General features: G+C 49.6%; 1 protein-coding gene across 6 annotated transcripts in view; it reads left to right on the forward strand.

Annotated features, from left to right (window-relative positions):
• Position 1: 1 nt before the first annotated feature.
• MAN2A2 (mannosidase alpha class 2A member 2) overlaps positions 2-13860 on the forward strand; it is a 30605-nt gene continuing 16746 nt past the window's right edge. For 3 of the 6 annotated variants that reach the window (XM_032619814.1, XM_032619766.1, XM_032619805.1), the window contains exons 1-9: positions 2-136; positions 8004-8206; positions 9063-9212; positions 9784-10041; positions 10113-10257; positions 12167-12338; positions 12784-12911; positions 13128-13301; positions 13664-13850. In XM_032619814.1, the coding sequence (XP_032475705.1) occupies positions 9081-9212; positions 9784-10041; positions 10113-10257; positions 12167-12338; positions 12784-12911; positions 13128-13301; positions 13664-13850 (1196 nt within the window). In that variant the 5' untranslated portion in view covers positions 2-136; positions 8004-8206; positions 9063-9080. Of the gene's footprint in view, positions 137-7556; positions 7860-8003; positions 8207-8244; positions 8497-9062; positions 9213-9783; positions 10042-10112; positions 10258-12166; positions 12339-12783; positions 12912-13127; positions 13302-13663; positions 13851-13860 lie in introns of those variants that run through there. The other 3 variants (XM_032619775.1, XM_032619786.1, XM_032619795.1) reach the window with 3 other exon arrangements.

Raw genomic sequence — 13860 nt, forward strand, 5'->3', positions numbered from 1 at the left:
TGGTTTGGTAGCTGTTGGGTGTGTGACTTGGGGAAGAGGAAGAGAGATCAGGAAGATATACAGGCTTCTTGACCAGATGGTGGTGTTATTTCTGAATTAGGATCCCAGGCAGAGGAGCAGAGCTGCAGGAAGCATGGTGAGTCTAGAGATGTTGTGTTTCAGGGGCCTGTGGGGATGTAAGTGTGACACATAAGTCTGGAGGCTCAGATGGAAGTAAAGGCTGGCAACTGAGGTTTGAAAGTCATTAGCTTATAAACGTCAGAGACACTATGTCTGTGTACCACAGTCACATGAGAAACAGGAAGAGGAGAGTGTCAGGGGAAGTTAGAGTTCCACTCCAAGGGGACTGGAGTAGCTGAAGAGAAAGAAAACTATTCCCATCTCTCAAGACAAGTTTACTGAGCAATGGGTAGCAGAGCTGGGAGCCCTCACCTCCTCCCTTAAATTCCCCTGAAATCTACAAAGTTATCTGAAACTTTTCTAGCAGCAACGGTGAAGGTCAAGAAGACAACAAGGGAATTCCCTGGTGGTCCAGTGGTTAAGACTCCGCGCTTCCACTGCAGGGAGTGCGGGTTGGATCCCTGGTCAGGGGGCTAAGGTCCTGTATGCCTCATGGTGCAGCCAAAAAAAAAAGAAGACAAAGAAGTATGCATAGACTGAGAAACAGAAACCTGGAAAGATTTATAGCACCAAAGAGCAAAGCAGTAAGAACGTTGAGATAAAATGGCCATGAAGTAGTTGATATCTATTTTCAAAGAGATAAAAGACAATACTTGTTTCAATAAGGGGAAATCAAGTTAGAGTGTGACTAAGTAAAAATACTAACAATTCAAATTGTATCTCCATTAGAAGTGGTAAAAAGCGGAACTGAAGAACTTCTGCTTCTGGGTAGGATATGGTCCTCGCAAGTCCCCACGCCCATTGCAACAACTAGGAGGAAACATATGATGAAAATAATAATTTTTAAAGACAATGGCGAGGAGTGTTAAGAAAGAAAGACCACATGACTTAAAATTTCAAGGAGGAGAAAGCCCCTTCAAGGTGAACTGATGGGCAATTGTTTTCTTCCCTGAGACATTTGCTGAGATGGGACATCTCTGATGATCAGAATTGTACCAAACAGAAAGACTCTACTGGGGAAAAAAAGAAATGGAGTTTCTGGTGCTTACAGGGACAGTGCTATGGATTGGTACCCGGAGGAACCCAAAATGCAATGCCAGTTTTCCCCCATGGAACATTTGCTGAGTTCTGGAGCAGTATGGGCAACTAGGAAGGGGCTGGTGTTTAGAGGGAGCGGGCCTGAAACAAACAATTGGTCTCCCCCTCAAGATATTGGCCAGACTTTGTTTCTTTTTTTTTAAATATTTATTTATTTGTTTATTTTGGCTGCATTGGGTCTTAGTCGCAGCACGCGGGCTCTCATTGTGGAGTGCAGGCTTCTTTCTAGTTGTGGCATGTAGGTCCTAGAGCGTTCAGGCTTGAACGCTGCCCCACGGCATGTGGGATCTTAGTTCCCCCACCAGGGATCAAACCCGCGTCCCCTGCATTGGAAGGCAGATTCTTAACCACTGGACCACCAGGGAAGTCCCATTGGCCAGATTTTGAACCTGTGTGGGTTGGGAGGCTAAAGAGCTAACCTCAAAATCTCTTTAAAGCAGCACTTGAAGGGCTGGAAGAGGACGGGGCGATCCAGGGGAGGACGGAGTTTTATCAGAACTATAACTCTGCCCCAACTCAGCTCAATGCTTGATTCCATCAAGGTTACTGGCTCCTCTGGGAACCCTCAGCGAGAAGTTGGGGAAGAGAATAACATCATATTTTACCTTTCTTTTATACCCAATATGCAACATACACTCAAATATTATAAAACATGCAAAAAGGGAGAAAAATGGGGCCGATACACAAGAGAAAAAATAAACTGTAGAAGCAGACCCACAAATGGTAACTATGCTTGGGACTTCCCTGGTGGTCCAGTGGGTAAGGCTCCACGCTCCCAATGCAGGGGGTCTGGGTTCAACCCTAGTTAGGGAACTAGATCCCACATTCATGCCGCAACTAAAAGTTCGCATGCTGCAACTAAGAAGTCCACATGCTGCAACTAAAGATCCCACATGCCGCAACTAAGACCCGGCACAGCCAAAATAAGTAAAATAAATAAATACTTTAAAATAATAAATTAAATTAAAATAACTATGCTTAATATGTTAAATGGAGAAAAAGGTGGACAAAATAGGTGCAAATATAGAGAATTTCAACAGGGTTGGAATCTATTTTAAAAGAATCAAAGGAGCAGGTAGAACTGAAAAATGCCATCTCTGAAATTACAAACTCTAAAAGTTCATGGAGCTAAAGGATAAAGTCACAATCACAGAGACTAAACACACAGTCTCAGGATTAGTTCCCTAACCAGAAGACGGAGCTAGTGAACTTGAAGATAGATTGAGTCTAAACTAAAATAGAGAGAGAGAAAATAAGAAATGGAAAGAACAGAGCCTAAGAAACATGTGTGACTCCAAAATATGAGTCATTGAAGTTCCAGGAGGAAAAAGGGATGTTTGGACCAGAATAAACTGGAGATGTCCCAAATGCCTATATAGGAATAAGAAAGAACAAGCCATAAGTACATGTACCAACCCTGATGAATCTCAAAGACAGGTTGACAAACGCTATGTGAAAGAGTGCGTATGTATGATTCCATTTCATGAAGTTCAAGAACAGGCAAAACTAAGCTACAGAAAAATGAAAATAGTGGTTATGTCTAAGGGGTTCCAACAGGAAGCAGTATGAGTATGTAGGGGAACAGCTCTGCTGTGGCGTCCTTACAACCTTGCATGTCTCTACATTGGCCATGTAGGCAAGGCTTGAGTAGGGTGACTTGAGTCTTGACAGAATACACCACTATTATTCCTGGAGCAAGGGGACATAGCAGCTTAGAGAGGAGACTCCCTGTATTATGGGAGACAATTTTTCATCCATCTTCCTAGTTTCAGTTGAGTGCAGGGCTTTCCATCGGGCCCCCTCCTGTCGTAGAGTAAGGCCAGGTGCCATACAACTGCTTGGCTGTAGTTTAGAGTTGGCTCCTTAGCCACAGAGTGACCTATCACCATGCCTCCTGTCACCTGTCCCTCCAGTTCAGTGTCATCCTGCGGCACTAGGGAGGGATGTGAGAAGCTGACAATATGCTGGTCTTGCTTTTGCTGTCAGTGTGAGTAATGAGCTGTCTGGATCCTTGCGACTTGTCTCCTTACCAGCTGAGTCTGTGGAAGTGTGACAGGCCCACTCAGTGGCTGCAGTAGTAGGTGCTTGTGGCCCTGTTAGCCACCATGCTGCACTTAGGGACTGCTTGACCACTTGACCGCTTTGGCACTTAATATGGGGCTGATAAGGTCACAACCCTTTTTTTGGAGAAGAGACAGGGATCTTAATGTGGGCTGTCAAGTCAAGTATGGGCTAGAACTCTGGTGGACTTAGTGTCCACTAAGTGTCCACTTACTGCTGAGTTGTTTGGTGACATCAGAGACAAGTGGTCTATGACGATTGTTCCTGGTCCCCAATGAGCTCCATTGGTGTTTAGCGTTGGAAATCAAAGAGGGTCTTACAGAGTTAAAGAAAGCATATGCTGGTTATTGCTCACCCTCCTACTGTGACTACAGATAGAACACTATCTGGTGAGTAAGGGCAGTCTGCCACTCAGAAATGGGCTGAGATCCACTCTTACAATGAGTAAGAAAGGTGGGAAATTAGAGACAGACTTGGGCAAAAGTCCAATGAAACCATAGAAGCATGGCTTATCCGACTAGCAAAGGCGAGTGCTATGCAAATTCTGATGTGAGATGACAAGGAATGGAAGTCATTTGGGTGTTAACAACTGACCCCGTGCTCCAAGCCACTTTGGCCACAACCCTTCTGGTCAGTGAAGTGGATACGGAGGAGGAAAATATACGGACAAATCAGGGCTTGTTGCAGTGGGTCTTTACAGCTATAATGAAACCATGACCTGTCCAAGATAAATTCCTGTCCTCTGATAGGCACCCTTGGACAATAATGGGAGAGTCTATCACTTCCTTTTAGTCCCCTGTGACCTCAGTCTGGATTCATATAGAGATCATGCATGCCCAGATGATGAAACAGTCACCCAAAGTCAGACTGAACATTTGCTCGACACCAACAGCCTATGGCTGAAACCAAATCTTCTCTTGCTCTTCGGGGATGTCTCTGGGAAACTCTTCAGCTACCGCGCAATCATTTCCCCAGAATGGAAACCTTGGCAAAGGTCAAGGTAATGCACTACAGGCCAAGGTAGGGGAAGAAACCAGCCATAAGGCCGTGTGGGCTTGGCTACTATGCCAGGGGTCCCAAAAGAAGAAAGTGATAGTCTTTCCATGAAGAAAAATTGTCTCTTGTTATTGGGCTCTGGGAAGGCCATGGGGCTTAAGAGATTTGGGCTTTAACTGGGTTATTTTTGGCATTTCCTGGGGACCAAAAAGAGGAGCACCAAGAGAGCCCCAAACTCCTATAGAAGCATGGGGTTTGTTCTGTTTACTCTTTGACCCAACACTTTCAGCGCTACCCCTGAACCCCTTCAGAGAAAAACTGGACAAACTAGGTTAGAGGCCAAGGTCCCTCCATCCCCAGGGGAGACTAGAGGCCCTATGCAGTGTGCTGGGAACTAACAGCAACCATGGTTGCCAAACCTCAGCCCTCCTGAACACGGTGGCATAGGCCACTGGGATACTGGGATGTGCCCAGAGACATGGCTGAAAACTCACTCTTACTAGATTTGGAAATAGCTCTCAAATTGGACAACAGACTGAGGTAGTTTGGGGGTGGGACCTTTTAATTTTTTTTTTTTTTTTTTTTGGCCACACCATGTGGCATGTGGGATCTTAGTTCCCCGACCAGGGATTGAACCCATGCCCCATGCAGTGGAAGTGTAGAGTCCTAACCACTGGACTGCCAGGGAAGTCCCCAGGTGAGACTTTTTAAGCTAATACACACCCAAGTGGTTGTAAATAACATTGTTGAATGTATTGTGGGAATAGATGTTTGAAGTATGTTTAAGACTTCTTTTGATTGTAAGGGATGTTCCCAACGGAGAAGTGTCATGATTAGGATGGTGGTAATTAGGACAGGGACAACTGGTCACCTCTCCTGACCTAGCCAAGTGGTTACCAAGAAGCAGAGGGCTATGGATGGGGAAGTGGGGGGGGGTGCCACAGTCTTGATCAAGGAACTAGTGGATTTAGGGGTGCTCAAGGAAATGAGATCTTTTTTTTATAAAGGAAATGTAATATTTAAATTAATTAATTAATTTATTTTTGGCTGCCTTGGGTCTTTGTTGCTGCACGTGGGCTTTCTCTAGCTGCGAAGAGCAGGGCTATTCTTCATTCTGGTGCACAGGCTTCTCATTGCGGTGGCTTCTCTTGTTGCAGAGCACGGGCTCTAGGCACGCGGGCTTCAGTAGTTGTGGCACTCGGGCTCAGTAGTTGTGACTCGCGGGCTCTAGAGCGCAGGCTCAGTAGTTGTGGCGCACGGGCTTAGTCGCTCCGCAGCATGTGGGATCCTCCCGGAGCAGGGCTCAAACCCGTGTTCCCTGCGTTGGCAGGTGGATTCTTATCTACTGTGCCACCAGGGAAGCCCCACGAGGCCACTTCTCATCTGTCTTCCTAGTTTCAGTTAAGTGTAGTCCTTTCCACCTTGCCCCACCCTCCTCCCCCCACTTAGAGTGTAGCTGCAGGTCATAAAATTGTCTGACTGCAGTTGAGTTGGCTTCTCAGCCATAGACAGACCTACCATCGTGCTGCCTGTCATCTGGTCCCTCTGGTTCAGTGCTGTCCTGTGACGAGGGAAAGCCGACACCATGCTGGTCTTGCATTTGCTGTCTGTGTGAGTAATAGCCGTCTGGATCCACTGGGGCTTGTCATCCTCTTACTGGCTGGGTCTCATGGAAGTGTGGTAGGCACACCTGGCAGCTGCACAGTGATTTGTGCAAAAGGATTTCTGGCCTTGTTAGCTACCAGGCTGCACTTAGGGAATGCTTGACCCCTTGACAGAGGGGAACTTTTTGGAGTGATGAGAAAGTGATATTTTGATCTGAGTGGTGATTATACTTGTATATCCATTTATATACATGAGCAGCACATTTAAGACTTGTGCCATATACTGTAAGTTGTATCTCAGTTAAAAAAAAAAAAGAAAAGAACCACCAGAGAGGGCTTCCCTGGTGGCACAGTGGTTGGGAGTCCGCCTGCCAATGCAGGGGACACGGGTTCGATCCCTGGCCCGGAGAGATCCCACATTACGCGGAGCGGCTGGGCCTGTGCGCCACAGCTACTGAGCCTGCACTCTGGAGCCCATGCTCTGCAACAGGAGAGGCCATGACAATGAGAAGCCCGCGCACCACAAGGAAGGGTAACCCCCACTTGATGCAACTGGAGAAAGCCCGTGAGCAGCAACGAAGACCCAACACAGCCAAAGATAAAAACAAATAAATAAATTATTAAAAAAAAAAAAAAAAAGAACCACCAGAGAATCAATAAGAGCTCTTGAAAATAAGATTATGATTGCCAAAATGGAAAATTCAGTAGACAGGTCGGAAGATAAATTTCCCAGAACACAGGACAAAACACAGAGACACAGAGGATGACGAACCCAGCCTAGGTCTACCACCTTAGTAACAAGCATGCTAGTTGGCAAATAAACCTAGAAAAATGTTTCTGATGGTGATAAAAGAAATGGGAGTTAAAACAATGAGATGGGTTTGTAAATCTGGTTAATCAACCAAAAAGTTGCTTAAGCAATTTTCAACAGTTTGTAATTGACGGTGGAAACTGGCACAACCCTTTTGGGGAGCAACAGAATGCCAAGTATCATCAGTCATATCAGCCCTTAGCTTTGGCCCAGGTAACCTCACCGCTGAAAGTTTGTCCTAAGGTAATAGTTTAAAAAGAAGACATGTGGAATTCATGGAGATGTTCACTAGCGTGGTTTATTATGCTGCAAAATTATAAACAACCTGGATGTCCAGTAAAAGAACAAGCAAGAAAATTATAGGCCTTACAGGAGGCAAGCACGGAAAGGGGCCGTGATTAACGCACGGTACCAACAGGAGGCAGCACCCCTTTGCCTGAGGAGCGTAACTGCATCTAATTAAGGATACCTACACCAGAACCGGGAGGGAGCTGGAAAATGTACTTCACCGTTCGGTTGGTGAAATGGAGGAGGAATGTTTCTACTACTGCTAATTAATGAGCTTAACTCTAGGAAGACTCAGTAACACCTCATGTTGCGCGCCCCTCCTCGCGGACCCGCAGCTCTCCCAGGCCGGGTCCGGGCTGCGGCTGCGGCTGCGCACTGCGGACCCTCTGCCGGCGGCGGGGGCCACGGCGCAGACCGCACCGGAAGCGCCGGGCCGGCCCGCCGGAGCTGAGATAGGGACGCTAGTGGCCCGACTCGCCCGGCTCGGCGGGGCGCACCGCAGGCGGAGGCGGGGCCGAGGCGAGGAGGCGGGGCTGGGGTGGCGCGGGGGCGCGGCGAGGCTGTCCCCGCCCCGCACGCCGCTCTGCCCGGCGGCCTCCAGCGTGGGGAACCGGCGCCGGCGGCCTGGCCTCTGTGGGAGCGACTGGTGGGCGGACGCCCGCCTTTGCCTGCGTCGCTGCCTCCGCGCGGGCAGCCCTACCCGGGGATGTGAGGGGCGCAGCTCGGCCGGCGGGGCCCGGAGCGGCGCGGAAGCCGGCCGCAGACGGTAACGCGCTGGGCGGGCGCGGGCAGGGCTCCGGTTGCCCCGGCCGAGGCCGGGCTTGAGCGGCAGGAGCGCGTGCGGCGCTTTGGAGTCGGAGGCGGTCCGAGCTCCCGCACGGGTCAGTTGCCGTTGCGGTCCCGGGGCCCGGCAGAGCCGGGGAGGGTCGAGGGCCGGGAGGGGGCTGGGCCGGCGAGCGGGCGAGTAGCCGAAGACCCGGCGGCAGGTGCCGGCCCCCCTCTGAGATCCAACTCTCTCTCCCCAGCTCCACCTACTTTGGCCTGGACTCAGCCTCCCAGGGCTAAAAATATTGCCCGGAGGCTCCTGAGCGGAATAAGATCGCGCTAAATAGAGCACAACCCTGCAGAGGCGACAGAGCTCCTCAGCCCGAGGGCTGGAGGAAGACTCCTGAGCTGCCGCTCCCGCCGCCGCTCAGCCGGCAGCTAGCTGTCTCCCTCCGCCCAGCAGGCAAGTGCGGGCCGCGGGCGGTGGCGGAGGACACTGATTCTCTGAAGTTGCCCCACAGCCGAACAGTTGTGCCTAGCTTTTCCCTACTCAGGTTATCTTTGACATCAATCACTGGTGGCTTCCAGGGGCCCCCCTAAATGCTCTGTAAGCAGAGGCTGAAAGTTACCCACTGCAGGAGTCAGAGCTAACAGGGAGAGGACTCTTTATGTTAGAAACATAAGCTGTGGCTTCTTTTTTTATTCATTCTGCATTTCTGAATAAGAGACCAGCTGTGCCAGTCACTGTTTCTGGTGAGTACCAGTCTGATGCAAGCGGGCAGGGAGAAAGGCTTTCTTGTTAGTCTCTTGGGGCTTTGTCTATATTCTTTAAATCAAAATAGATACCAGTATATTCCTCTGAAATTAGAGGCACATGGCCAGGGAGCTTGGACACCCACGTCCTTTAACTGGCTGTGTCTTTCTTGTAGGCAAGCTCTGTGGGCAGCTGGTTATAATCAGGAAGTTGTATGGCGAACTCAGGAGTCACAGCTGGGAAGTTTTGTTTTCCGGGCGTGTTTTTTAATAGCATCTGCCTAGGAGAGAGCATCATCTCCACCCTAGGGGCAAAGCTGCTACGAGGACCAGGCAGGACCGGCCTCACATGTGCCTCTTACTAGTGCTTTCTGTGTCTCAGCCAAGAGAATACGATCCAGGTTGGGTCAGGATCCATAGCCAGTGTCGGGATTCGGTGCTTAGAAGCTTTCTTTTCTTTGGTGTTCTTCGGGAGCAGCCCTCAGGAACTCCTTGGGGCATTTGGTGGAAAGGCCACCAAAGGGATTTTTGCCTGCTGGAGCTACATGTGGTGTCCCTCCGGCCAGGTGTGTGTGGAGGCCATTATGAAGCTGAAAAAGCAGGTGACAGTGTGTGGGGCTGCCATCTTCTGTGTGGCTGTCTTCTCACTCTACCTCATGCTGGATCGAGTGCAGCATGATCCCACCCGACACCAGAACGGTGGGAACTTCCCCCGGGTGAGTCATGCCTGATTGCTGATCTCTTCATACACAAATCATCTGGGATCGGGTTATTGCCCCAGCTGGAGAGTCATGTCAGCCCAGGGCAAGAACATTCCTTCCCAATAGGCAGATTTTCTAGAAACTCAAAGCTGAAAGCACTGATGGCAAAAAGAAAGGAGGGAGGGAAAATGGCAATATGTACTGCTGCTCCGTCCTCCTGAATTATTGGCAGACATTGCTAATGGATTGCAGCATCCCTTCCCACTAAGCCCCAGTGCAGTCCTTGTCAGCACAATGCTCCTGAGAGGCAACGCCAATTGTTGAGAATAGACATGGGAGGTGAAATCTTTGCCATCCATAAGCTAGAGAGTGAGGTTACTCCCAACCCAAGTGGACTGCAGTCTTCAGTAGTGATTCACACCTCTTCCCTTATCTGACCAGAGCAATCCAGCCCTGTAGGCTCATGGTCCTGCCTTTGACTGGGGAGGGAAGGATCATAGTCAGGCCTCAGGTGGTGGGCCCCATGCAGAGATCCTTCTTGTGACATAAGGAGCTGGGAGTGATTGCTTTTTGGTTTTTTTGGCAGAGTCAGATTTCTGTGCTCCAGAACCGCATTGAACAGCTGGAGCAGCTGTTGGAGGAGAATCATGAGATCATCAGCCACATCAAGGACTCTGTGCTGGAGCTGACGGCCAACGTGGAGGGCCCACCTGCCCTGCTGCCGTACTATATGTCCAATGGCTCCTGGGTGGTGCCACCAGAGCCCCGACCCAGCTTCTTCTCCATCTCCCCTCAAGACTGCCAATTTGCTTTGGGGGTCCGGGGCCAGAAACCAGAGCTGCAGGTAAGAGTCAGAGCTGGCAGGGACCCACAGTGGCCATGGCTGGGGCACTGAGCTGCTCTCCTGCCTGGCAGATGCTGACTGTATCAGAGGAGTTACCATTTGACAACGTGGATGGCGGCGTGTGGAAGCAAGGCTTTGAGATCTCTTATAGCCCGCACGACTGGGACACTGAAGACCTGCAGGTGTTTGTGGTCCCTCACTCTCACAATGACCCAGGTGAGGGCCCAGCAGACCCTGGGAGCCAGGGTGTGGAGTGGGCTTTCTTTTTTACTTCTTTAAATTTTTGTTGGAGTATAGTTAATTTAAAATGTTGTATTAGTTTCTGCTGTACAGCAAAGTGAATCAGTTATACGTACACACATATACATTCTCTTTTAGATTCTTTTCCCATATAGGTGTTCTCAGAGTATTGAGTAGAGTTCCATGTGCTGTACAGCACGTCCTTATTAGTTATCTGTTTTATGTATAGTAGTGTGTATATGTCAGTCCCAATCTCCCAATTTATCCCTCCCCCCTCTCCCCCCGGTAACCATAAGTTTGTTTTCTATATCTGTGACTCTATTTCAGTTTTGTAAGTAAGTTCATTTGTACCATTTTTTTAGATTCCACATGTAAGTGATATCATATGGTATTTTTCTCTGTCTGACTTACTTCACTCAGTATGACAATCTCTAGGTCCATCCAAGTTGCTGCAAATGGGATTTCTTTTTTTATGGCTGAGTAATATTCCTTTGTATATATGTACCACATCTTCTTTATCCACTCCTCTGCTGATGGACATTTAGGTTGCTTCCATGTCTTGGCTATTGTGAATAGTGCTGCAGTGAACATTGGGGTGCATGTATCTTTTTGAATTATGGTTTTCCCCAGATATATGCCTGGGAGTGGGATTGCTGGATCATATGGTAGTTCTATATTTAGTGTGGTTTTTTCTGCGGTACGTGGGCCTCTCACTGTTGTGGCCTCTCCCGTTGCGGGGCACAGGCTCCGGACGCGCAGGCTCAGCGGCCATGGCTCACGGGCCCAGCCGCTCCACGGCATGTGGGATCTCCCCGGACCAGGGCACGAACCTGCGTCCCCTGCATCGGCAGGCGGACTCCCAACCACTGCGCCACCAGGGAAGCCCTATATTTAGTTTTTTAAGGCACCTCCATACTGTTCTCCATAATGGTTGTACCAGTTTACATTCCCACTAACAGTGTAGGAGAGTTCCCTTTTTTCCACACCCTCTCCAGCATTTATTATTTGTAGATTTTTTGATGATGGCCATTCTTACCGGTGTGAGGTGTTACCTCATTGTAGTTTTGATTTGCGTTTCTCTACTAATTAACGATGTCGAGCATCTTTCATGTGCTTTTTGGCCATCTGTATGTCTTCTTTGGAGAAATGGCTATTTAGGTCTTCCGCCCATTTTTTCATTGGGTTCTTTTTTGATATTGAGCTCCATGAGCTGTTTGTATATTTTGGAGATTAATCCTTTGTCCGTTGCTTCATTTGCAAATATTTTCTCCCATTCTGAGGGTTGTCTTTTCGTCTTGTTTATGGTTTCCTTTGCTGTGCAAAAGCTTTTAAGTTTAATTAGGTCCCATTTGTTTATTTTTACTTTCATTACTCTAAGAGGTGGATCAAAAAAGATATTGTTGTGATTTATGTCAGAGTGTTCTGCCTATGTTTTACTCTGAGAGTTTTATAGTATCCAGCCTTACATTTAGGTCTTTAATCCATTTTGAGTTTATTTTTGTGTATGGTATTAAGAGTGTTTTAATTTCATTCTTTTACATGTAGTTGTCCAGTTTTCCCAGCACCACTTATTGAAGGGACTGTCTTTTCTCCATTGTATATTCTTGCTTTCTTTGTCGTAGATTAGTTGACCATAGGTACATGGGTTTATCTTCGGACTTTCTATCCTGTTTTATTGATCTATATTTCTGGTTTTGTGCCAGTGCCATACTGTTTTGATTACTGTAGCTTTGTAATATAGTCAGAAGTCAGGGAGCCTGATTCCTCCAGGTCTGTTTTTCTTAAGATTGCTTTGTCTGGGGTGGGCTTCCTGATGGCAAAGGTAAGGGAGGGACAGTTGAAGAAGATGGTGGCATCCTCAGTGGACCCTATGTTGGCTTCCCAGGCTGGCTCAAGACCTTTGACAAGTACTACACAGAGCAGACACAGCACATTCTCAACAACATGGTGTCCAAGCTGCAAGAGGACCCCCGGCGGCGCTTCATCTGGGCGGAAGTCTCCTTCTTCGCCAAGTGGTGGGACAACATCAATGCCCAAAAGAGAGCAGCAGTCCGAAGGCCAGTGCCAGTCGGGGAGGCAGGAGGGCTATCCTCTGGGCCCTAGGATGGGTGTGAAGTCCTCTCCTGGAGCTGCAGGTGCCAAGGTGTCAGGGAGAGGCAGGGGGAACCTTGGCAGAGATGAGGAGTGATGGTAGAGGGGCCAGGAATGAGAAGGCAAGAACTGATTTGAGGGTCACTAGTGTTAGGAGAAATCAAAGTAGTGTGAGCACAGGGAAGAGAAAGCATAGGGCCTGGCCCCTGGAAGCACAGAGATCCAGGAATAAGCAGAGCCAGGACAGCATGGAGGTTGGCTGGAGAGAGAGGAGGGCGCATGTCTGTTGTCTTGGTCCTGGGTTTGGGTGAACTGGCTCAGTGAGGCCAGTACACACAGGTCCCGGCATCTGGTTGGCAGGACTGAGCAGAGGGTCTCTGCCCCAGGCTGAGTGTGAGTCCTTAACTCCAGGCTGGTGGGAAACGGGCAGCTGGAGATTGCAACAGGAGGCTGGGTAATGCCGGATGAGGCCAACTCCCACTACTTTGCATTGGTTGACCAGCTCATTGAGGGACACCAGTGGCTGGAGAAAAACCTCGGTGAGTCCGGGCTCAGCAGTGGGAGTCTGCCCCCATAGCTGGGCCCAGAGGACAGCAGGGGGCTCTAAGGCACAAGGATTGGCAGGGAGTGCTTCTTTTCTAGGCTAATTCCACCAGCGTGGGTGTGGTGTGATGGCAAGACGGGCTCTGGGGCCCCTGTGCCGGGAGACCAGGCCCTGAGGCATTCAGGCCTCTGGCTTCCATGCCCCTGCCCAGGTGCAACCCCGCGCTCAGGCTGGGCAGTGGACCCCTTTGGATACAGCCCCACCATGCCTTACCTGCTGCGCCGTGCCAACCTGACCAGCATGCTGATTCAGAGGGTACATTATGCTATCAAGAAGCACTTTGCTGCCACCCACAGCCTGGAGTTCATGTGGAGGCAGACCTGGGGTAAGGCCAGGTAGGGTGGAGGGGGGTCACAGCAGTGGTTCCCACTGGGAAAGGGCAGGGATATCAGAAATAAGACCCATCTGTCCTTTAGAGCAGACCAACAAACACTGGTGCAGACCGTCAGAAGCTCTCCCCTTCAGGTTAGGTGGGGATCACATTGATCTCTGGCCTCTGTGGAGCCTGCTGTCTGTCTCCTGGAGGAGCTATGGGCTCCAGAGCCCTCCCTGTGTCCTGACCATTGGCCTGCATGTCCTCTGCAGCCGAAAGTCTAGTTCACGCCTTTAGCTGGAGCAGATCCCCTCCCACCCCCGGCATCCCTGTGCCCAGCTCCAGGGGCTGACTGCTTGGTGTGTTTTTTATAGATTCGGACTCCAGCACAGACATCTTCTGCCACATGATGCCTTTCTACAGCTATGACGTCCCCCATACATGTGGCCCGGATCCCAAGATCTGCTGCCAGTTTGATTTCAAGCGCTTGCCTGGGGGGCGCATCAACTGCCCTTGGAAGGTGCCACCCCGGGCTATCACAGAGACAAATGTGGCCGAGAGGTACTTGCTC

Source organism: Phocoena sinus, chromosome 2 (assembly GCF_008692025.1).
Source record: "Phocoena sinus isolate mPhoSin1 chromosome 2, mPhoSin1.pri, whole genome shotgun sequence".
In the NCBI taxonomy this organism is placed as follows: Eukaryota; Metazoa; Chordata; class Mammalia; order Artiodactyla; family Phocoenidae; genus Phocoena; species Phocoena sinus.